The sequence below is a fragment of the Haemorhous mexicanus genome, chromosome 17 (assembly GCF_027477595.1).
Source record: "Haemorhous mexicanus isolate bHaeMex1 chromosome 17, bHaeMex1.pri, whole genome shotgun sequence".
NCBI lineage: Eukaryota > Metazoa > Chordata > Aves > Passeriformes > Fringillidae > Haemorhous > Haemorhous mexicanus.
This window is the reverse complement of record NC_082357.1, coordinates 14426577-14450016: the sequence shown is the minus strand read 5'-3', so window position 1 is coordinate 14450016 and position 23440 is coordinate 14426577. Positions and strand designations below refer to the sequence as shown.

General features: G+C 63.2%; 1 protein-coding gene across 1 annotated transcript; it reads right to left on the bottom strand.

The window, feature by feature from the left end:
* Positions 1-218: 218 nt before the first annotated feature.
* MYO15A (myosin XVA) lies at positions 219-23147 on the bottom strand. Its single transcript, XM_059861995.1, has 64 exons — positions 20010-23147; positions 19179-19261; positions 18882-18945; positions 18670-18779; positions 18406-18480; positions 18150-18240; positions 18007-18012; positions 17569-17672; positions 17024-17087; positions 16826-16939; positions 16505-16666; positions 16296-16409; positions 16139-16197; positions 15813-15936; positions 15636-15731; positions 15412-15543; positions 15019-15144; positions 14783-14860; positions 14252-14406; positions 14092-14137; positions 13845-13969; positions 13486-13603; positions 13222-13397; positions 13069-13153; positions 12740-12793; positions 12499-12580; positions 12285-12415; positions 11287-11382; positions 10961-11196; positions 9893-10071; positions 9709-9781; positions 9362-9553; positions 9118-9212; positions 8944-9032; positions 8739-8865; positions 8554-8615; positions 8379-8442; positions 8156-8294; positions 7825-7915; positions 7646-7742; positions 7321-7442; positions 7168-7227; positions 6893-6968; positions 6441-6556; positions 6246-6364; positions 6025-6166; positions 5689-5800; positions 5458-5532; positions 4874-5079; positions 4305-4438; positions 4173-4227; positions 3996-4068; positions 3709-3782; positions 3543-3625; positions 3216-3346; positions 2977-3071; positions 2491-2568; positions 2155-2251; positions 1892-2052; positions 1658-1791; positions 1423-1556; positions 1004-1137; positions 655-795; positions 219-566 (listed from the first exon to the last, which is right to left on the bottom strand). The coding sequence occupies exons 1-64, from the start codon at positions 23118-23120 to the stop codon at positions 465-467; spliced, it is 9879 nt and encodes a 3292-aa protein (XP_059717978.1). The 5' UTR covers positions 23121-23147; the 3' UTR covers positions 219-464.
* Between the last annotated feature and the right edge of the window lie 293 nt (positions 23148-23440).

Sequence of the window (23440 nt, the reverse complement as noted above, 5' to 3'; positions counted from 1 at the left end):
GGCAGCGGCAGCCCCGCCCCGCTCGGCGCTGATTGGTCGGGAGGCGGCCGCGAGCGCCGCGGGCTGGCGGCTGATTGGGCGGTTGGAGCGCGCGCGCGCGGCGGGGAGGGAGGGGGCGCGGAGGTGGCGGCGGGCGCGCGGCGTTGGCGCCCTCTGGCGGACCCGACGAGCGCGACAGGCGGGCGGCAGTGACTAAGGGGGGAAACTGAGGCACGGGAATAGGAAACACATGGGGATCGATGGGGAATCAGAGACGCGGGGCAGCATCCGCCCTGCAGCAGCGAGCGCAACACAAAACCACGGACACCGAGTCATGTCGAGCTGCCAGGCGTGTATAAAACCCCACAACAACAGCGGGGTGGTGACAGGAGGACAGCGGCCACTGGCCAAGTTGGGGACACCCCATGGTCACTGCACCCTCTGTCCCCCCTGCCGGGGGTCCGGGGGTTCGGGCCCTGGCGGGCTCAGAGCAGGGTGATCTCGCTGGGCGGCAGCGTCAGCCTCTTCTCCCGGGCACCCAGCAGCCTCTCCATGTGCGCGGCCACCACGCGGCACAGCTCCAGGCCCTGCAGAGGGACACACCGATGGGCAGTGGCCGTGCCACCACTGTGAGAGCTCCAGCAGGGCTCCCTGATGTCCCCAAGTGTCCCCGACCTGCTCCAGCTGCAGCTGGGTGATGCCCTGGGCCAGGAGGTCTCCCAGAGTGATCTCCACGTAGGGAGAGCTGGATCCTGCTGTCGGGCGCTGCGTCCGTGTGGACTGGATCTCATTCAGCGAGAACTTGGCCATGAGCTCCTGGGAGGGGGACAGAGGGGTGGCCCGTGTGCCCTGGGAACCCCTTTAAGGTGACCAGGGATCCCAGCTTGGACAGGGCTTGGAGCAAACTGGTCTAGTGGAAGGTGTCCCTGCCCATGGCCAGGGGCTGGAACTGGACGGGCTTTAAGGTTTGTTCCGACCCGAGCCATTCCATGATTCCATGGGTCCCACACGGCCCCACACCTACGTGGGTCTCCTTGCTGAGGAAGTTGAGGCCGTTCTGGTTGACAGCCAGGATACAGGGCGAAACAATGGCGTTGTTGCTGCAGCTCTGGATGTAGAAGAAGGACGAGCCAAACATGGGGTAGGCACTCAGCAGGCCTGCAGGGCAGAGGACGGGGTCTCAGTGCCCACTGCCACTCCCATCTGCCCAGTCCCCAGGGTGGCCTGCACCCAGGAGCAGCCAAGAGAAAAAATGGGTGTCCCTGTCCTGCCCTGCCAATCCATCCTGCCCTCCATGTGCAGCACCCCAAGCTCTGTGCAGGGACAACTAGCATTCCATCATCATCACCCTCTAGGCAGCACCACACCCCCAGCAGCATTACATCCTCATTAGCACTATGTCCTCATTAGCATTGCATCTTCTCCCTGTGGCTGTTCCCTCACCCAGGAACTGCGCCCTGGCCTGGTGGGCGCTGAGTGCCTGGGCTTGCTGCACGTGCTGGGTCACCATCTGCAGCCAGGACTGCGGTTTCAGCAGGCGGAAGAGCTGTGGGGGCACGTAGTCCTGCATCTCCCGCCTGTGGGGGAGCCCGAGGTCAGGGCCAGCACTGGCCAGTGGGTCCCCAATCCCACGGGCCATGTGTTTCCCTCCCCTCCAGGTGCCCTGTCCCCTCCGTACGCCGTGGGGAGGTGGTGGCGGTCCTTGGCTCGGTGCTGGAGGGCGGCCAGCTTGGCCACATGCGGGAAGTGCTGCTCTCCCGGCCTGGCCGGCGGCAGGACGGTGAACAGCCCCTTGAGGTAGTCAGGGAGCACCTGGGAGAGGGACAGAGCACAGGGACACGGCTTGGGGACAGGGCACGCTCTGAGGGAGACAGGGAGGTGGCCCTGGGGGAGGTTGATGGGGTGGCCCGACCTGGTTGTAGTGGACGGTGACGTAGAGCTCGTTGTCGAACTTGAGGGGCTGGCTCCAGACCACGCGGCGGCACCAGAAGGTGTAGCTGCTGTCCCGCAGCTCCGTCTCGGCAGCCACGTCCAGGACGTATTCCCGGCGGGTCAGTGGCCGCACGCTCTGCCCTGTGCCACCCAGGAGTCTGAGTGTGGCCACCACACCACCCACATGGCTGTCCCGCCCTGGCTTGTCCTGTCCCGTCTGTCCCACCCCTGCCAGCTCCTCACCTCTGTCGGTCACCACGAAGAGGATGTATTCCTCCAGAGCCTCTGGGTTCTGCAGCCCCATCTCACAACACAGCTCCTCAATCACATCCAGAGCCACCTGGGCACAGGGACAGGTGGCTGGGACACTGCCACGTCCCCCTGTTGTGCTCTGGGCCACCAACTTGTCCTGCACTGAGGCTCATCCCAGTGATGATCTGCTTTTCTCAGGGGATGAAGTCCCATAGCAGGGGCAGCCAAAGGGTGCAACCCCTCCACATCCACCCCCTCTGGGTGCCCACAGCTGAGGTGTCACCATAATCTTGGGGTGCACCGAGACTCCTGTCCCCTCCGGCTCACCGAGCACGTCCTGATCTTGAGGTGCCTCTCGATGCCACCGGGCAGGAGGAAGAGCTGGCGCTTGGCGCTGCGTCCAGCCTGCATGGGAGGACACGTTGGGGTGCAGAGGGGCCCTTCACACAGCAAGAACCCACAGGACACCCCAAATCCTGCAGCTACCCCTAAGGAACCATCCCATTGGGATCATCCTGTCTCTTGCCCATCCTGTCCAGCTGAACCATCATGCCCTCACTTCATGTCCACAGAGCTCCATCCCCACTGGGGACCCCTGAAGGCTCAGGGTACCCCCAAAGTAGGGGGTACCCTGAGAAGGGCTGTGCTCTCTTGGGAAGATGCCCACAAATGATCAGCTCTGTTGCAGGGTGGTGTCTGAGGGAGATCCCAAGTCCACAAGGAGAACCAAACCCTATGTGGGTACCCAGAACTTCTGAGGGGGATCTCACGCTGACACCAGCCCTGTTCCACCCCACAAGCCCCTGGACTCACCACCATGGCCTTGAGCTCCATGCTGCTGGGGAAGAGGCTGCGCCCACCAAACTGCAGGGTTTTCCTCAGGTTCTGCTCGCAGGCTTTGGCGATGCCTGGCAGGAGCAGGGGCCGGGATGAAGGATGGGGCTGAGCTGAGCTGCCATGCTGGCTCTGTTAGAGCTCCTCCTGAGCTCTGTGACACCTGGGGTGTCCTTCCCCACCGCCCCCCCAGCACTGGGGGTGTGCATGGCCCCTACCGTGGAAAGGCAGCTCCGGGTGCCTGCTGGCATCCTGCAGGAAGGCCAGGAGGAAGGGCCGGAGCACCTCAGAGCACTTGTAGTAGGCAGCGAGGATGTAGAGCAGCCTCCAGCCCCTCTGGCAGCTGTCCCTGTGGGAACAGCCAGGGCTGATCCCCTAAGCATGGCGAGGGTGCCCACAGTGGCACCCATCACCCTGGGGAGCAGCACAGCCCTCTGCAAGGATGAGGTCCCCAGGTGTCCCCCCAGGATGGAGCAGCTGGCCTGGCCAGGGTACAAGTGTCCCAGTGCCAGCCTCTGCTGTCCCACATGGGTGGAGGGACTCACGGCTTGGAGCTGGTGTTGTTGGTGATCTGCTTGATGATCTGGCAGTACACCTCATCCCGCAGGACCTCGTGCTCTGCACACAGCTGGGGACAGGAACAGCTGCCACCTCTCTGCCACCCCCTGCCCAGGCCACCCCCAGGACTCAGCGGCTCAGTGGTGGATTTACCTTGAGGATGGTGCAGACGATGTCCAGCTCTGTCTGCCCCCGCAGGGGGTGGTCACCCATGAACTTCATCACAGCTGGGGACAACAAAGCCACACAGTGACACTGGTCAGCATGTCCCTTCCCCAGGGATGTGCTCTCCTGGGTGGGCACATGGAGCAGTGGGACCAGAACCAAACTCCCCTAGGACACCCCACTCTGCCCATCCCAGTCCAGCCCCACCCTCCTCCAAGGACAGGGCTGGGGATGGCTGAGGGACAGGGTAATAGGACACTCGTGCCCCTGCCTACCTTGGAAAGCCTCAGCAGCCAGTTTGTTGAGGCCACCATCCACAAACTCAATGAGTGACTCCTGAATAGGAATCTGGAGCGGGGGGAGAGGGCCAGCTCTGGGACCCTGCTGGGACCTCAAAGGGACCTGCAGGTGACAGCAGGACAAGGGCACCCCAGAACTCCACTTCCCCATACCTTGGTGAATGTCAGCATCTCCAGCACGCTTGGCACCTTCATCCCACGGGAGTCCCTGGCAGAGGGACAAGGGAGAAGGTGAGCACAGGTGTCCCCACCATGGCACGCCCCTGTCCCACCTCTGATACTCACGTGGTCCCACGTCGTGCTGCACGGAAATGCCGCTGGGCAAAGGCCAGCATGGGGCAGGCGCTGGTGACATCCCTGAGCTGCTCGTCACCATCTCCCTCCAGACCCTCCACAAAGGTGGCACTGGCTGGGGACACCTGCAGAGTGAGGCAGTGGGCACCAGGCACAGCCAGCCTGGACAGCCCCGGGCCAGGACCTGTGGCAGTGTTTGAGGGTCCCAAGGATGAGGTGAGAGATGAGAATTGACTCCATGTTTCAGAAGGCTGATTTATTATTTTATAATATTATATTAAAGGAGAATTATATACTAAAACTGTGCTAAAGAAAGAGAAAGGAGACATCAGAAAGCTAGAAAGGAATGAATAATAAAATCTTGTGACTGCTCACAGCCTCGACACATCTGGACCTGTGATTGGTCATTAATTAAAAACAATTCCCATGCTGGGTAAACAATTCTCCAAATCACATTCCAAAGTAGGAAAACATGGAGAAGTTGAAGCTTCCCAGCTTCTCAGGAGAAAAGATCCTAGCAAAAGGATTTATCAGGAAATATGTCTGTGACAAGGACCCACCTCGGTTTTGCGGTCCAGCTCCTGGGCAGCAGCAGTGGAGGCCACGGCCACAGCCACGGCTGCTGACGCTGCCACCTTGCCCTGCTTGTCCCTGGGCTCCTCCTTCCTCTCCGCAGGCAGGTGGACGAAGTCGGGCGCCGCCACGGGCTGGACGTACTCGGCAGGGAAGAGCCCTGACCTGCCATGGATGGCCCCGAACTTCCACCCTGTGCCAGACAGATGGTGGGGATGGCCCCAGGCTGGCAGCCAGGGGGTCACCCCTAAAATTCTCTGCCTGCTCCCTCCTGCCTCTGCATCCCCAGCCCTTTTCAGGGATCTGGCCATGGGTTTTGGCTGGAAGCAGCTGCAGTTTGGCATCACTCAAGGGAAAGGTATAGACCAGGGGCCACAAAGCCTGTCACCTGAGGGACATGGGTGGCACCAGGGTGAGACCTGCAGGGGAGCATCTCTCTGCATCAGGTCAGTACCAAAAAGACCCCAAACCATCCTGCTGAGGGGTGACAGAGGCAGGACCCTGCCCCGTGCCCCAGACCCAGGAGGGGGACACAGCTCAGGGACACACACAGGGACAGTGTGACACCCACCAAAATCCTGGGTGCCTGTCTTCAGCTCCTCCAGGTACATCACCTTCTTGCGGACCACGCAGCCATAGTAGTGGTCTGCAGGGACACCACGGGGACACCATGGGGACATGGGATGTCACAGAATTCCAGGCAAGCACACAGCCACCTCCAGGGCAGGGCTAGCCATCAGTCTGCTGCCCCTGTGACCCCATCAAAGGCATTTTGGCAAGGGGGGGTTTGGGAGTCCCTCACCTCTCTCAGGGTGCTCCAGTGACTGCAGGTGGATGATGTCCCCTTTGTGGAAGCTGAGCTGGCCCCTGTCCTCTGGGCTGTAGTTCCTCACGGCCACCACATACTGGGAGTCCTGGGCACAGGGGGTCTGGCACAGCCCATGCCCATAGGGACACCCACACCCCACCCAGCACAGGGACTTCAAGCACCCACAACCTCAGGACCATTCCCCCAAATCCAGGCACGGTCCCATTTGCAGGATGCCCTCCTCTGCCCACCCCAACCTCCCAAACACAGGCACACGGGCAGGATCTGACCCCCAGGACAAACCCACCCTAGCCCCAGGGCACCCCCCACCTTCCTGAGCTCTGTGATGAAGTGGTCGACCATGACCTTGACCTGGGGGGCTTTGGGGGAGAAGAGGATGAGCTTCTCGCCACGCAGGTTGAACTCCAGCATGTTCCTGGATGGGGTGGTCACGAAGAGCACGTCGGGGTAGCTGGGGCAGGGCAAGGGGAGGCTGAAACACCTGGTATCTGTGGCACCCACAGCACCCACCCCACCCTGGCCACCCCTACCTGTAGGCCCGCAGCACCCGCAGCTGCTCCCCAGGGACATTGGTGCCCTTCACCACCCGCAGCAGCTTGATGCCAGTGTGGGACACGGCCAGGATCTGCACACCTGTCCCCACACTGCCCTGGGGGGCAGGACAGCACCTCAGCCAAGGTCACAGCAACACTGTGGATTCATGCTGACCACAGCTGGGCCCTCACCGTGGCAGGGAAGAGGCGGGAGAAGTACACCTCGCAGCCATCCCGGGCCGCGGCAATGATCTCTCTCTTGACACTCTCGGTGGCCACGGGGCTGAAGGAGTCCAGCTTGTTTTCCGCTGTGGGGAGGGGAAAATACCTCCAGTGAGCTCCCCCTGCCTGGAGAGGATGTGGACAGAGTTCCCAACAAAAGCAGGGATGCTCATGCCCTTCCCATGCCTGGCAGGACTACAGAGACAGATGTGTGTTCCCCAAGCAGCTGGCTGAGACCTGACACAACTTGTGATGTTATGGAGCACAAAATTACAGGGGGAGTCGTTGCTTTTGGAGGCAAAACTACCCAGGATTAAGCAGAGGCTGTCCTGGCTTGGAGATGGATACCCAGGAGAAGAGGACAGGCTCAAGAGTGGCTGGGTGTGAGCCCCCAGGCAGGGAGCAGCAGGACACAGGGTTACCAAAGAGGGATTTCAGGCGGAGCCGTTCCTCGTGGCTGATCCGGATGCAGGTGTCAGACAGCACATCATTGAAGATCTGGGAAAGGGGGTGAGGAGCAGCGGGCTTGTGTGGGGAGGAGCAAAAATCCCCCCAGCCCCAGCGTGCAACAGCCCCTGCTCCTCCATGGCAGCTCAGCAGGATGGGCACAGTGGGATGAGTAAACCATCACCCCACTGGGGAGTACCCCAGCTCCCAAGGAACCCTGGGGGGTTGTGGGGCCAACTCAGAGCCTCACCTGCCGGAAGATGAGGTCGAGCAGCAGTGGGTTGTTGATGTTGTCCTTGGGGTAGAAAACCTGCCAGGAGAGAGACCAGGGCTTGGTGTAAACCCTGTTATCCTGGTAGGGCCTTGGCACCAACGTGTCCCCAAGTGTCCCCACCATCTGTACCTCCTTCCGGATGAATATTTTCCAGGGCACGTTGTGGTAGGTGTAGAAGTCCTCGCTGCAGCTGCGGTGCAGCTGGGTCTGGACCTGCTGTGCCTCAGACGGGAGCTCCCGGGAGACAAAGACTGCAAAGGGACAGAAAGCCTTGCAATCCCTGGGGGGAACCACCAACAGCTGCCTCCACCTGGGGAAACTGAGGCATGGGGAGCAGCCCTCTGGATGAGCTGGACACAGCAGTTATCCAACCAGGCATCAGCTGTGCCATGGGGAGGGTGAAGTGCCTCACTCCACCTTGGCCCCCCCAATGCCACAGATCTGCCAGCAATACCTGGGGGCTGTGTGGCTGCAGGACGTCCTGTGGGTGCTCGCAGCTGGTACCTGGCACTTGGCACCGGCTTCACTGCAGCCACCACCTCCTTGGGCCCCTGCGAGGCACAGAGGGGCTGTGGGCAGTGCCAGTGACACCCCAGCCTCGTCAGGGGGACATGGGGATGGCCACATCCCTACCACAGTTGATGGCACCCGGGCTGCTGAGAGCTGCTCCTTCAGGATCTGCATGGCTTCCTCATGGGGGTCCAGCTTCTTCCCAAAGAGCTTGCTGCCAGGACAAAATCCCACATCACCTGAACCCCAGCACCAGCTGCACCCCATCATTCCCTGTACCTGACACCACCTGCAGCCCCATCGCTTGGGGCACCCCATCATCCCCTACACCCCGGCATTCCCTATATCCCATCAGTCCCTACACCCTGTTATTCCCTACACTCCAGCATCAGGACCAGCCCATGCAGCCCCGGGCAGGAGAAGCCCCAGGCATGGCTGGGGACCAGGTGTGCACCTGTGGGGCTGGGAGCTGCGCGGGGCGGGCTGGCACTGCCGGATGATGTTGCGGATGTCGTGCGTGGGCCGTGGGAAGTGCTCCGAGTTGAGCCGGGAATGCCGCACCGGCTCTCCCGGCCACCGCCGGCCCACGGCTGCTGCAGAGCCAAGCACACGTTTCAGGGGCCCTGGCTCAGTGCCACGAGCCCCTGTGGCCACCCCGATGCACCGGGACCCCTTACCAGCTTTCTGGGAGTAGGGCCGGGGCTGGGGGACATGGGCTGGCGTCCCCTCTGTCGCTCTGCCCTGCAGGGGACATGATGGTATCAACACCTGGCACCTCTGGCTGCTCCCCTCCCCAGGGGCTGCCCCTGAAGCAGAGAAGGGGCTCGACCCTTTCCAGCCCTGTGCACTGACCGAGGCTCCGGGTGGCTGTTTGGCATCTGCCTGGCGCTGTGGGGACAGGTCTGGCTCTGTGCCTGTGACAGCAAAGAGGAGAGCTCAGTCAGAACCGTGGGGCCCTGGGTTCAGGGATGTTCCCTACACCAGGGAAATTGAGGCAGGGGGCTGGCTGTGGATGTGGGAGTGCTGGAGGCGCTCACCCCTCGGCTGATGTGTCTCTGCAGCCACGGGAGGCTCGCTCCGGGTGGCATCAGTGCCACTGTTCCCTCCTCCCACACCACCTCCTCCCTTCAGCCTCTGCGAGAGGATGGATGGCTTCTCCAGCTCCTGGGGGACAGGTGTCAGGGCACAGTGGCCCGGCCACAGGCACCCAAAATGCCTCGGGCAGGGGGACACCCCTCTCACCCCATTGCCGTAGGAGAGCACGGGGTCAAAGAGACTGTCCAGGTACCGGTCCAGACCCTTCTGGCTGCGTGGCTCCCCAAATTCCCCATCTGAGAGGGAACAAGGCATGAAAAAGGCATGGCAGGGCTTTGTCACCACACTGGGGCACAAGAGCTGGGGGGAACGATGCCCTACCATGGGGGTGATATGCATCCATGGAAGGCAGTGTGGGGGCTTTCACAGGAGGGGGAGGAGGCACCTCATCCAAATCAAATCCGTGTCCCAGCACCCTGCAGAGACAGAGGACACACTCATCGAGCACCCAGCGGGCGCCAGGTTTCCCCTCAGGAGCCCACCCACCCCTGGCACCCATCCAGCCCAGTGCCAGGGTTCCCCCCCCAGCCCCACAGTGGGGCACCATCCCTGCCCGGGTACCTACGGCCGGCTGTCCCTGCTGTGGCTCTCCGTGCCATCCCATGCGATGAGGAAGCAGGATTTCTGTCTGGGGAAGCCCCGCAGCAGCTCCAGGTCGGAGACAAGGTCCAGGACATAGTCGTGTCCAGCCAGCTCAGCCCACTGGGCACCTGCCTTCATAGCCACGGACCAGCCACGCCAGCCCTCAGCCAGCCCTCTGCCAACAGCCAAACACAGGGGTTGGGCACAGGCTCCACAGGGACACCCTGCCCATCAGCTGGGCATTCGGGCTCCCAGATCCTGGGGACACCAAAGGCAGCCCCAGGTGACACTGTGAGCCATGGGGTGGGTAGGTGCCAAGCTAGCACATACCTGAGCTTCAGGACATCCCCTGCCAGGTCCTCGCCTGTGCTCCAGGAGTGGATGGGGCAGGAGAATTGGTCACCTGGGGAGGGATGGGCAGTGAGCAGGTGCCACCAGTCCCCCCTGCCCGTGAGGGCAGTCACACTGGGACCGACCCTCACCAGCTCCATGCCCAGCACCACGCTGCCCTCACCGTTGAAGCAGTGCAGGTCCAGGGCCATGCTGGCCTGCTGCCGGTTCGCCGTCCACTCCAGCAGGGACGGGGGGAAGGTGCGGGCGGCCGCGGCACCCAGCTGGGAGCGAGCCATGGCGTGCATCAGCTTGCGCTGGCACACCGGCTTGTAGCCAGCGAAGGCGTAGTCAGACACAAACCTGAGGGGAAGGGAGGCTGCTGCAGGAGGATCACGCGTGCCAGGTTGGCACAGGGGACCACAGCTCTCTTCACAGAGAGCAGCAGGCACAACTTTCCCAAGGATTTTTCCCAGGCAAGGCCGAGAAAGCTCAGGGAAGAGAAAACAATTCTTATCTCTATTCACTGCTCCTGTTTTTTGGCACATGTGGAATGTGTTATGGAGATTGTTTGCCCAAAGTGATTTGTTAATTGGGCACCGGTGAAGGTTGTTTTGATTCCTTGACCAATTGGATCCATGTGTGTCATGACTGTCTGGAGACAGTCACGGGTTTTTCTTTACTATTCTTTAGTATAGCATCTCTTTAGTATAGTTTTAGAATAGTTTTAGTGTAATATAGTATAGCTTAATAAAGCAATTGTTCAGCTTTCTGAATCATTGGAGTCAGAGCGCATTATTCCCCAGCTGGGGGATCACCTGTTTCTGCTATACAGAGGGATTAAGAGCATCCCTGGAGGGATCTCGGCAGCATCCTGGGCACATGTGCCAGGCTGGCCCAGGGCATCTTGGAGGGACCTCAGAGCATCTCTGGTGGGACTTGACCAGAATCCCTGGGTACATATGCCAGGCTGGCCCTGGGGAACCTAGAGAGGCATGGGAACATATGCCAGCTTGGCCAGAGGGATCCTGCAAGGACCTCAGAGCATTCCCAACAGGACCTGGCCATGTGTGCCAGGCTGGCCCAAGCAACCGTGGAGGAACCAGCTGGGGCCTAGGCAGCATCCTCAGCCACAGGTGCCAGGAGAGCCCTGAAACGCCTCAGCAGCATTCCCAGCCATGAGCACCAGTCTGTTCCCAAGGGAGGGTCCCAGCCATGCCCGTTCCCACCCCAGAGCCCGTGCCCAGCTCACTTGAGCAGGTACTTGTCGAAGGCTGCGGACGGGGGGAAGGCGCTGAGGCAGGCGGCCAGCAGCAGCCAGCCCCGCTCCTCGTTGTTGACGTTGGTGTTCCTCCACACCTGGTTGGCAGCTTGTGCCAGGAGCTCGTCCCGCAGCTCCGGCACCGACAGCCCCTTCTGCACGATGTAGTTGCCAAAGAGGGTCTCCTGAGGGCCGCCCAGCCCCGGGTCCCCCATGAACCGCAGGATCTGCCACAGGGACAGCCAGGTCCTCCCTCTGACCCTGGGCACAGAACGGGCGGGGGACTGTGGGGATGGACCCTGTGCCATCCCACCTACCAGCTGGAAGAGGCTGAGAGCCTCGTGGCACAGCTCCTCATCCAGCCGGGTGAGGGGGGCTTTCAGTGGGGCCGTCAGCATCCCAAATGCAGGTTCCTGCGGTGACACCCGCACCCATGGCTACCTGGGGACAGCCTCAGGCCACAAGGGGCTGGCCCCATGGTGCTGAGCATGGTGTTGATGCTGGGTGGAGCCTGTGGGGCTGCCAAAGGGCTGGGGTGAAGGATGAGGCCAGCAGTGTCCTGGGAGTGGGGCAGGGAGGGGCTCAGGTTGTGCTGGCAGCAGTAGAGATGAGCGGTGAGGCCCTGGCACAGGTTGCACAGAAAAGCTGTGGCTGCCCCATCCTTGGAAACGTCCAAGGCCAGGTTGGACAGGGCTTGCAGCCACCTGGTCTAGTGGAAGTTGCCCCTGCCCATGGCAGGGGATGGAACTGGATGGTCTTTAAGTCCCTCCCAACCCAAACCATTCTGTGGTTCCACGGCAACACCTTGGCAAGGCTGAGAGCCTTATCCAGCCCCGGAGCTGTCATTCAGGATGCCGGGGACTGGGAGACACAGGGCAAAAACAGGGACAAGGAAGAGGAACGGGGCAAAGTGATGGTGGGTGGGGCCGGGGTCCGGGAGCAAAGCGACCTGGTCTCCCGCCCCAGCGTTCCGGATCCGCCCCGCGTCGGGCGTCCAGGAGGGCTCAGCGGGTCTCTCTCCGATAACCTCAGCAGGGTCCCCCCGGCCTCTGGAGACGACAGGAACCCACGGGGAGGGAGGGAGGTGGCAGCCAGCTCCCCACAGCACCACAGCCACCCCGGATCCAGCCTCTCTCGCTACCTGTGGCGTCCCTGGGGTGGGAGCCGGGGCAGAGCCCGGTGGGACAGTGCGGGGAGCCACCACGGGGACCCTGAACCTCACTGCTACACCACGACCGGGGTGCCAGGGACTCCCCAAAAGCTGTCTGCCCGTCGGGAAAAGCTCCCCGCTGCCTGGCCGCGGCGCCCACCTTACCTGGAAGTGGCCCCGCACGTACTTGGCCATGGGGTAGTCGTTGATGTCGAGCGGAAGGGTGAGCTGGGGGTCGGGCTGCAGCGCCGGCGGCGGCACCAGCACCACGCAGCCGGCGTTCACCTCCCGAGCGGCTGCGGCACAGCGGGAAGCTACGGCACAGCCATCGGAGGGGGAACAAGGGGCTGGGAGCGATGGCGGTGCGGGGCCCGCTCACCTGCAGCGGCCTCCAGCAGCCCCATCAGCTCGGCCGGGATCTCCAGGTGGGTGACATCCACCACCTCCCTCCGCGTCAGCTCCTGCCGCCGCAGCACAAGGATGGGACGCTTGCCGTGCTGGTTCCTGCCCCAGCACCCACGGGTGCCGCGGCCAGGAGCACAGGGATGGGCAGGACAGCACAGCGACACGGGCTGCACATGCATTGCCCGTGTGCTCCCACCGGGGCTGCAAATCTTTACCTGCTTCATCCTTTCCTTCTCCTCCTCGGCCCGCCGGCGAGCATCCTCCTTCCTCTGCAAGCGGAGCAGCCATATGAATCCCACCGGAGGAAGGGAGACCCCAAGGCAACACAGCACCCTGGGTTGCCATTGCCCCCTCCCCAACATCAGCAGGGCTTTCACCCTGAAAAGGCGCTGCCCATACCCAGTGGGACACGGAGGAGGTGGTAGGGTGGCACGTAGGGGGCTCGCAGTCTGGGGATGCCACTGTGTCCTCTCCAGGCTGAACATGCAGCAGGGTGGCAAGCAGGCCCCCTGGACCCCCTGGGATGTGACAGGCCCCACCTCACCTTGAGGTACCTCCGGCGGTTCACGTAGATGTGCACCAGCGACCTGAACTTGATGAGTGTGTGCCGCATGCGCCGGTACCGCTGCCTGCAGGAGGGCACCCGTCACCCTCTGCCACCCACCCGTGGCCACCCGCCACCCCCAGGGACCCCCACCTGGCCAGGTATCCCCGCGCCCGGCTCTGCAGGAGGACGATCTTGCGGCGGAGGGAGCGGAAGCGCCGCTTGATGAAGAAGGTGCGAGCGTAGCGCTGGAGCGTGAGCGCGGCCAGGTGATGGGCACGGCATCGCTTGCTCTCCAGCGCCTGGTACAGCTGCTCCTTCAGGAAGAGCTGGGAGCAGGGGCAAGGCCGTGAGCTCCCCGCCTCAGCTACCACCCCCAGGGCACCACTGGAGCCAAGCCCCCTCCCGGGACAGTACCTTGGTGACACCGACGTAGTACATGCTGGGGTTAACGGGGCAGAGGCTCCTCAGCATCTCCACGCAGTTGGCTCCATTGGGAATGACATTGGACCACATATCAACGAGGCAGCGGTACCTGGGTGAGCCCATGACACTGTCACCACACAGGACCCCACTGGGACACCACCACCCGCCCTCCCTGCGGTGACAAACACTGCTCTTGGAGATGCAGCTTCTCCCACACCTGTGTATTCACATGAGGGGTTCCCAGCTCCCACTGTGGGGGAACCCCAGCCGAAACACTGCCCCCAAAACACCCACAAACTGTGGTGTCCCCTGGCTGGGATGGCAGTGCCCAGCCTGCAGCCCCCAGGCACCTGTCGATGAAGACGAGGAAGGGGATGCGGATGGGGTAGCCCTCCTTGCGGATGCGGATGGTCTCCAGGATCCCCGAGTACCGCAGCTGGGTCCTGACCACGTCGGCCTCAAAGAGCCCTGGCTCCTGGGGCAGGGATGGGGAGAAACATCAGCAACTGCTTGGGCAGACCCCCACCTACCGTGTGCCCACACACTCCCAGTGCCAGCGGGACAGGTAGCACAGGCACCAGCACCAGCAGCTCTCACCTTCTTGTTGTTGGGTTTGATGCAGCGCACAAAGAAGGGATTGCACCTGTGACAGAGACCCCCGTCAGCCACAGGGAACAGGGGACAAAGCCAGCCCAGGCCCCTAGGGCTGAGGTCCAGCTCCCAACAGCCCAGTGGACAGCCTGCTCCCCACCCTGACCTCTCCATCCTCTCCACTAGCTCCAGGAGCGACTGCTGGAACCGTGCGGCCACAGTGGGAGCCTTGTACCGCCGTGTCCTGGTGCTGCTCCTCCTGATGAGGCTCCTCTGCCGGGCCATCACCTGGGCGTGGCCGAAGAAGAGGTTGGCCACCACCTTGGGGAGACAGGAAAGGTCAGAGAGGAGGAAGGTGGCCAGGATGGTGCAGCTCTCCCACATCCTCTTCACAGCCCGGCCATTCCTTTTTTAGCCAGCCTTGAGCAAGTTGCATCCCCTAATTGTGGCTGGATTGCCTGGATAAGGATGGGGATGAGGATGTGGATAATACAGAGCACAGGAGCAGCCCATGTGCCTGTTTGTGCCTAATGCTTGAGGGGTCAAAGCCCAGAGGATGTATTAGACTTCCTCTGTTTCAGGTCCCCCTGGGCTTCACCGGCCTTGGGGACATGCTTGGGGACATGGAAAGGGATGTATGGAAGGGAGCTACTGATGCCCAGTGGCACTGCAGATCCAGTGCCAGGCAGGGCCCTACCTTGGTCCTGCTGCTGATGAACAGGTCCAGCACATCCTGACGGACCTGGTCATAGTTTTTATCCAAAAACTTGTGAACCTGGCAAATAGCAAAACCTCATGGTGAGCAGCCCAGCAGGATGACAGGGTGAGGCAAGGAGCTCCAGAACCCCAGCCAGACCCCCAGAGATGCATTTCCCTCCTTGGTGCAGGATCAGCCTCCTCTTTAACCTGCCTTAACATCCCAATGTCACACACCTGGTAGGTCACCTTCCCTGCGTAGTGCTTGATGGTGAACTCAGGCAGCGGCATCTTGGGCTTCGTGTAGAGCGGGTTTGTCCCGTGGTGGTAGTGACACTTCTGGAGGAACGTGTGGTCAGTGGCCTGGGAAGGGACACAGGAGTGACACACACAGCAGATTCAGCAGCAGGTTGGAGCTAGGTGGTCTCCAAAGTCCTTTCCAACCCAAACCATTCTGTGATTCCATGATGTTTCAATAATTCTTTGGGCTTATCCAGCCTGGATGAACCTGGGGGATTTCCCAGGTTGTCCTGGACAGCCCAGGAGAAGAGCAGCCCTGGGCCATGGTGATTCCCCAGCCGCAGTGACCTCCCAGTACTGGCTGCACCTCATCACCAGGCAGCTCCTCACCTGGGGGAAGCAGCTCTGGTCATCCAGGATCCGGAGGATGCCGTAGGGTTTTTGGGAGATGAGGTCAATGCAGGGCTGGTTGTCGCTGAAGGGGATCTCTTTCCACTCGATCTGCTCCCGGATATACTCCTCCTGCAGGGTGGGCACCAGGTCAGCCCTGTGCCCCCAGCCCCACAGCAGTGCCCAGCACCAGGGCAGAGCCCAGCACTGCCCACCAGCCCCACCTGCTCCTCCTGGAACACAATCCTGTTGAAGAAGAACTGCAGATACTCGTTGGCGTAGTTGATGCACAGCTGCTCAAAGCTGTTGAAGTTGAGGTCCTGCGAGAAGGAAGATCCATGGAGCCTGGGAGGATGGAGCTGGGACTGAGCCAGGATGGAGGTGGGGTGAATCCTGCTCACCTCGAAGCCGTAGATGTCCAGGATGGCGATGGAGAGGGCCTCCTGCCGCGGGTACACCAGCTTGTTGATGCGGTCCGTGAGCCAGCCGAAGAGCAGGGAGTAGAGAGTCTTGGCAATAGCATCCCTGGGAAGGGGAGAGAGGAGCAGAGCACTAGAGCTCTGAGATGGCACTAGCGTACTCCACTGCCACAGCCAGCACCCACCACAGCATCAGTTTTCATCACCACAGAGGGACCTGATCATCCCCTTTCCCAGCTGGCATTTCACCATCCCTGGGGGTCAGACACCCCCCACACCCTCCTGCAGTGCAGCCCCCTTCCCTCTACCTGGCATCCACGGCGCTTTCAACAGTCAGAGGGGTAAAAATCTTCTCCCTCTGTGTTTCCTGGTTGGGAAATGGCATGGTGGAGTTGCAGCAACATCAGCCCAGGTGGTCCCCAAGGGCCAGAGTCCCCCTCCTAGCCTGTGCCCCCCTGCACTCACCGTCACCTTGAAGGTGATGGCTTTCTGCAGGCCCTCAGGGGACACCTGCAGCAGCTCAGCCACCGTCCGGATCTCTGTGGCGCTGACCACGGTGGCAACCTCCTGGCAGTCGGTCTGCAGGACACAGGGATGCCGTGGCACTGCTGATCCCCCCTTTGCCACGTCCCAAATCATGCCCCAGGAGCACAGCTTGGCTCCCCCCGGGCTACCTCGTATTTCTCAAAGTAGACGTTGCCCAGGTGGAGGACGGAGGAGAGGATGCGGAAGATGCTGTTCTGCTCATCCACGCTGAAGTTCAGCACCTCCATGGTGTTGAGCAGCCGGCGGAAATCCTCAGCGTCATCCTTGCCGGGAATCTCACAGTTCCCACCCTGGCACAACCCCCTTGCTCCATCAGTGGGTCCCGGCGGGTCAGCACCCAGCAAGGGGGGTCACCCTGCACTGAGCATCCTCATCCACACCTTGAGGGCTCAAGAACCCACCAGCCCCCCAAAATCAGGCCGTGGGGGGGCCGGGGAGGGGCACACTACCTGGTTCAGGTAGTAGTAGGTCTCGGCGCCCTGCAGGCAGTAGCGCTGCCGCTGCTGGGACGGCAGCCCTGCCAGCATCTCATAGAAAATGTGGTAGTTGCGCTCACTCTTGGCCTGGAGAGCAGAGGACTGAGCTGGGGAGGGGGTGGCAGAGGGGGCAGAGTGGGGGGCAGAGCTCAGGACCCCCTCACCACACACCTGGAAGACCACACGGGACTTCTCCAGCAGGTACTGCGAGGTTATGGCACCGCAGATCAAGCCGCTGCAGGGGGGAGAGTGGGCACCTGGCTGGCAACCTCGGCCTGGGCAGGGGCTGTGGCCCCCCCAAAGGCCCCACCTGTGCCCCAATGCCCCACAACAAAATGGGGGGTCAGTGCTGCTCCCCAGATTCCCCCCACCAGAGATGGGTGAGCAGGGAGAGGTGTCTGCACCTGGTTGTGGTATCAGGCACTCCCTGTCAGGATCAGTGGGGCCAAGAGAGGATGGGATGGGATAGGAGGACAAGGATGGGCACTGGGAATGGTAAAGGTGCCAGCCAGGTCGCAGCATCCCTGCCCTTACCCCAGGGACAGCCACCTGTCCTCAGGTGCTATCACCTTTCTGACACCAGGTTTGTCCCAAAAACATCCCTATGTGGCCTTCCAGGGATGAGGGACAAGGGGCTGGGTTGGGCTGGACACCCCTGGAGCAGCAGGGGACATGGGGTGGGAGTAGCCACACACAGGTTCCTCAGCATTACTTACTCCTCCAGGAAGATTTCCACAAATTTCCCAAACCTGCTGGAATTGTCATTCCTCACGGTTTTGGCATTGCCGAAGGATTCCAGCAGAGGGGTCGCCTCCAGGATCTGTCGTGGTGATGGGGAGAGCTGGGGGGGGGTCAACCTGGGCACCCGACACACCACAGGGCATCTCCAAGGCTAGGGCCCCCCCTTTGACACCCTGCCACCCTCCCTGCCACCCCATGCTCCACACACACACCCGTGGGTGCCCAAATTTGAGGTGTGCACCACAGCCAGGTTGAACGAGGCTGTGAGAGAGCACCAAGACTCCATCTGTGTGCATGCACTGATTTCCTGCTGTCCCTCCCACCTTTCCCCTGCAGCTGGGGTGCCATGGCCAAGGTGCCACCATGATTCTCTGTCCCCCTGACCCATCCCAGCCCATGTGTCCCTTTGGTACCTCTATCTGCCATGGTCCAGTGGAAGCGTTGGGACAAGGAGAGAGCAGCAGAGCCATGAGGAGGGATGGAACAGAGGGATGGAGGTGGGAGAAGACAATGGGGACATGGGGGGCTCAGGGATGTCCCCAGGGCAGTGCCCTACCTGTGGGGCAGCGCTGCGTTTCTGGCTGACGGCTGCCAGGTAGCTCAGGATCAGCTTGGTGGCTTCGGTCTTCCCTGAGCCACTCTCCCCACTGAAACACAGAGCGGGGCCATGGCTGGGGCCATCACCAGTCAGGCAAGGGGTGCCTACTCCCAAACCTCCCCAAACCAATGGGGCCAAGCCAGGCTGGTGGCAGCAACCCAGCAATTAGGGTGGTGTTAATCAGGGGCTGTGTGTGGGGACAGCCTTGTCCCACCTGATGACGATACACTGGTTGTGTTTGGCATCCATCACTTTGGAGTAGGCGACGTTTGCAATGGCAAAGAGGTGCCTGGGGTGGGGAGAAGCAGAGGGTGGGAAGTGCCATGCTGGCCCAGCACAGGGACCCCCAGAGTGCCCTGAGCATCTCCATGCACAGACACAGCTGCTCCAACACTCAGTGACCCAGGGTCTGCTGCAGGACCCGAGGGTGGCAGTGGCCCCATCCCCACAGGACGTTTGGGGACAGCCTGGTACTCACGGTGGGTTTTCACCCAGGGCTCTGCCTTCGTACTGCTGCACCTGCTCCTTGCCGTAGATGTTGTAGAGCCGGTAGGGGTTCACCGACACCAGGATGCTGCCAATGTAGGTCTGCCAGAGAGAGAGTGTGGGGCTGCGAGCCCTCAGAGGGGGGTGACTCCCCAAAGACCCCACCCCACAGTCTTTGGGGGATGCTGTGTCCCCTAAGCTTACGTAGATGAGCTGGCGCTCGAACCGTGTCCGGATGTTGCTCAGCACTGCAGCCTCCTGGAGGTCCCTGGCATGGAGCAGAGGTTGAATTAGGGGGTGACAGAGGGACAGAGGAGGTGACAGAGGGACTCTGCTGTGCCCAGAGTGTCCTCAGTATCTCCAGGCCCAGGAGGTTGAAGCAGAGCCCATGCTGGGATGAGATGGGGTAGGATAGCAGGGTCAGGGGTATGGGGTTGGGGGCCTGCAGCCTCATTGTCCCCCACAGCACTGAGTCACAGCGTAGGGGACAGGGACACTCACTCCAGCTGGGTCATGTCCTCCAGCCCGTCCTCCTCCTGTGGCTCCTGGTACCGCACAATGGGCAGGCTGCACAGTGACTGCATCTGCATGGAGCAACCACCCCATCATGGCAGGGATGTGCCAGCCACCACCACCACCACCCCAAAACACCATCTGTGACCCCACACCAGGGGACACGCAGTAAGCAATGGAAGGAACCCCAAGAAAACACCCCACAGCCCCAAAACAGTCCCCCAGCAAGAGCATTGTGTGTGAGCTGAGAGCAGCAGGGCTGGAACACAGAAACGTGAGGCCACCGAGGCCACCTTGGGGCTGGTCCCAGGAAAACCTGCTCCTGGGAATCCCGGTCCCGCTCACCATGGGCATCACCCGCAGTGCAGGTGATGGAAGGGGGCTGTGGCTGCTCCCCCGGCCACGTGCAGGGGTGACACAGGACAGGTGTCACACGGGAGCCTGGCTGGCGCCCGGCCAGGGGGTGGGCAGGAAAGCGGACACCCCGCCGGGTCACCGTGCCACCCGCACCTGTCCCCGCGGATCGGGTCTCTGCATTTCCATACGCCAGAATCAAGTGTCCCCAGAGGGGCCGCTCGTGGGGGGACACACGGTGATGATCCCCTCTTGCAGCCTGCTCCCCACGGGAGGACCCCCGCCAGCACCCAGACCACCCACAGCCATTTACCCCCACCTTGGGCTCTGCAAATCCCTCTGCACCGATGCCTTCGTGCCTGGGAGCGCCATCAGGCCCCCCTTAACTCGCCACCCTGCCCCGGCTTCCAGCTGCCAGCTCACCCCCGGCTCCATGCCCCCGAGGGGGCTCCCCGCGGGCGTTACCTTGCTGCGCCAGGGCTGCTTGCTGCCCAGGTACCCCTCTGCCCAGGGGTGCCTGTCCCTCCAGCCGCCCGCCGGCGGGCGCTGGCACAGGTACCGGGCGATGTCGGCTCCCCACTGGCCCGCCCACCGCCGGCCGCGCTGGGTGGGCTGCTGGGGGCGGCCCTGCTCGGCTGTCCAGGCGTCGGGCATCTCCCGCACCCGCACGACGTGCTGCGTGGACCAGTGCTGCTTGTACATGCGGGATGCGCGCCGGAAGGAGCCCAACCTCTGCACCTGCGGCGTCACCACCGCGTAGCGCCCCGCGCCCTCCTCCGCGGCCGCCCCGTCACCGTCCAGGGGCTCCGCCGGCCCCGGGGGACGAACGCCGTGCCGGGGGACGGCCGGAGAGCCGGGGGCTCGGCCGTGGGGTGGCGGGAAAGCGGCACGACGGGGCGGTGAGGGGCTCCGGTTGCCGCGTGGGTTGGAGGGGAGGACGGGGCGCCCGACGTCCGCCCAGCCCCGGCGCCCCGAGGGTGGGCTCGGAGACCGGCGGGTGCTCCCGTCCCGCCGGGATGGGCGCCGGGGCATGGGGGGCGAGCGAGTGGAGGGAAGGCGGCTGGGTGGTGAGGATGAGGGGGCTTTGCCGGGGGCTATGCTCTTTACGAGCAACGAAGCCAGGGACTGCGCCACGGAGCGCCCCTTGGAGAGGCTGCGTCCCCCCGCTTCAGCAGATGGCCTCGGTGGTGGGGAGTGGGGGGCCATCCCGGCAAGGGGCTGCCCGATACGCTGGATGAAACTTTTGGGGGTGCTGGGAGCGGGGCTAGACGGAGGGGGCACCCCGGAGGGACCCCGCCAGGGTGGCATCTCCTCGTCCCAGGAGGGGCCGGGGGGGCCGAGGCGGCGGCTGCCGGGGCGGGACGATGGTGCCAGGAAGGGGGTCCTCTGCAGCGGCTTGACCGCCTTGGTGGGGGGCTCGGGAAGCCGGGGCCAGGCCTGGGGGAGCGGCAGCCCGGGGGGGCTGCTCCGGCGCGATGACAGAGATCTCCCCGGGACCGCGGGCCCACCCAGGCGCCTCCCCCCCGGCCCCGGGGAGCGCGGAGCGGGCGGTGGCGGGGCGGGGGGCTCGGGGCCGAAGCGCCGGAGGCTGGCACCGAGGGAGGGGGAGCGCCGCGGCCCCTCGCCCCGCGTGCTACCGGGGCGCGGGCGGACGGGCGGCGGCGAAGAGGAGCGCCCGGGGTTGGCGAAGGGGTTACGGAGCGACGGCCGGCGCGCAGCCCCTGGCTCCCGGGGAGGGGGCTGCCCCCAGGGCCCCGCCGGTGGGGAGGAGTCCCGGGCCCCCAAACCGGCGCTCTCCATCCCCGCCAGCCTGCGGCTGGAGCGCCTGTAGGAGAGCTGGGGCGTGCGGGACCCCCGAAATGCCCCGGCCCCTCGCGGCGGGCGGCTGGCAGGAATCGAGAGGGAGCGCTGGAGGAACTGCCCCAGGGGGCTCCCGCACGCCCGCGCTGCAGAAACCGGGCGTGCCGGGGATGCCGCGGGGCCGGGGGCTGCCGGAGGCGGCGGCGGCTCGTACTCGTCGTAGTCGTCCTCGTCACGGGCGGCGGGAAGGTGGGGGGACGGCGGGAGGGGGACGTCCAGGCGGTCCCTGCCGAAAAGCTTGACCTGGGGTCGGGGGAAGAGCCTGAATTTCCTGTTGAGGGAGAGCTTGGAGGAGAGCGTCTCCCGCATGCCCCGGAGCGAGGAGGCGCTCAGGATGGAAAAGGGATACTCCTTCTCCTCTTCCTCCTCTTCTTCCCACTCCTCGGGCTCCTCACCCTCCGCGATCTCTTCCAGGCCCAGGGCGTAGGGGTTGCAGGAGGATTGGGCATGCGGCGCCCACCCACCCTCGCTGTACTGGATGCGATGCTCGGGGTACTCCCCCCCAGGGTACCCCCCAGCAAAGGGCTCCCCAAAGTCCTCGTAGGGATCCCCCCTGTAGCCGAAGGGCCCTGCTGCTTCCTCACCATACTCTGGGTCGCTGCTGTATGGATCATAGAGGCCGAGGGGAGACCCACCACCAAACGGTCCCTCGTCCTCGAGCTCTGAGTCGCCGTAGGGGTGGCCTGGCTGGTCGCCATCCTCCCAAAACCCCCCGTAGTAGTCGTACTCCTCCTCTGTCTCATAGCCAGGGTAGTCAGAGTAGGGAGCCGGTCCCGCGTCCTCGAAGCCGTACCCTGCTGGATAGGCTGGACTCTGCATGTAGCCTTCCTCCTCCTCAGAGTAGTTGTGCCGGGGGCCGTAGGCTCCATCCTCCTCCCCGCTGTAGCTGTGCCACGGGCCGTAGGCTCCATCCTCCTCAGCGTACCCGTGGTGAGGGCCGTAGGCTCCATCTTCCTCCTTGGGCTGACCGCGCCAGGGCCCGTAGGCTCCATCTTCCTTCCTGGCATAGCCACGGCGGGAGCCGTAGGCTCCGTCCTCCTTGCCATAGGCTTGCCGGCGGCCGTAGGCTCCGTTCTCCTCCTCGGCCCAGCCGTAGCGCGGCCCCGGCGGCCCCGGCGGCTCGGCGCGCTGGGAGCGCCGCCGGGACGGCCGCCTCACCATGCTGCCCTGCCGCGGAGTGCCGGGCGCCGGCAGCCCGACACCGCCAGGGATCCGCTTCATGTTGGCCCGGTGCCTGAGGATCTCGTCTTCCGCAGGGAACGGCAGCTTCTTGGCACCGATACGGGACAGCCAGGCCGTGTCAGTGGCCCGGCTGCCCCCCACCAGCCGCCCGCGGCGGGACAGCACCTTCCTGGCCAGCCAGCCCGTGGCGGTGGCCGCCTTGCTCAGCACCTGTGCCCGGGGCTTGAATTTCCTTTCCGGGCGCCGGCGGAAGAGCAGTGAGCCATCCTCAGGGTCCTGCCCGCCCCGCCGCAGCAGCAGGAAGGATGGCCTCGACGGTGACTCCTTCTTGGCCTCCTCCTTGGCCTCCTCCTTCCTCTTCTTGCCCACCTGCTTGAAGCGCATCATCAGGTTCGAGGTGGACTTAAGCACTGCCTTGTTCTTCTTTTTCTTCCTCTTCTTGGTGCTATGCTTATGCAGCCCCCAGAAGAAGCGGGATGTGTTCTTGAACTGCCCCTTCTTGGGCCGGCGCAGCCCCAGGTTCTTGAAGCCCATGAAGAGTTTCGAGGTGCTGCGGAGGCTCCGCTTTGCCCGGGCCTTCGGAGGCGCTGCCGCCTCCTCCTCGGCTGGACTGGCTTCCACAGAATCTTTGGGCTGGCCCTTGGCCTCTGCACCCTTGGCCCCTTTCTTCTTCTTGTCAGTTGCCAGCCCCATCATCAGCTTGGAGGGGCCCTTCGTGTTCTTCTTGGCTGTTGCAGCATTGCTCTCACCCTCCTCTTCCTCCGTCTCCTTCTTCCCACGGCCCAGTTTCTTTGCCACTCCTGCCTTGGGCAACCCCTTCTTCTCCTTCCCCTTCCCCTTCTTGGGCTCCTCTA

Coding starts and splice junctions, on each gene's coding strand:
- MYO15A (XM_059861995.1), bottom strand. CDS start 23,120: ATGGGCTTCAAGAACCTGGGGCTGCGCCGGCCCAAGAAGGGGCAGTTC. Junction 18,481..18,669: donor GCCCTGGGTGAAAACCCACC/GTGAGTACCAGG, acceptor TCCCCACCCCAG/GCACCTCTTTGCCATTGCAA. Junction 15,937..16,138: donor GAAAGCGCCGTGGATGCCAG/GTAGAGGGAAGG, acceptor TCCCCTTCCCAG/GGATGCTATTGCCAAGACTC.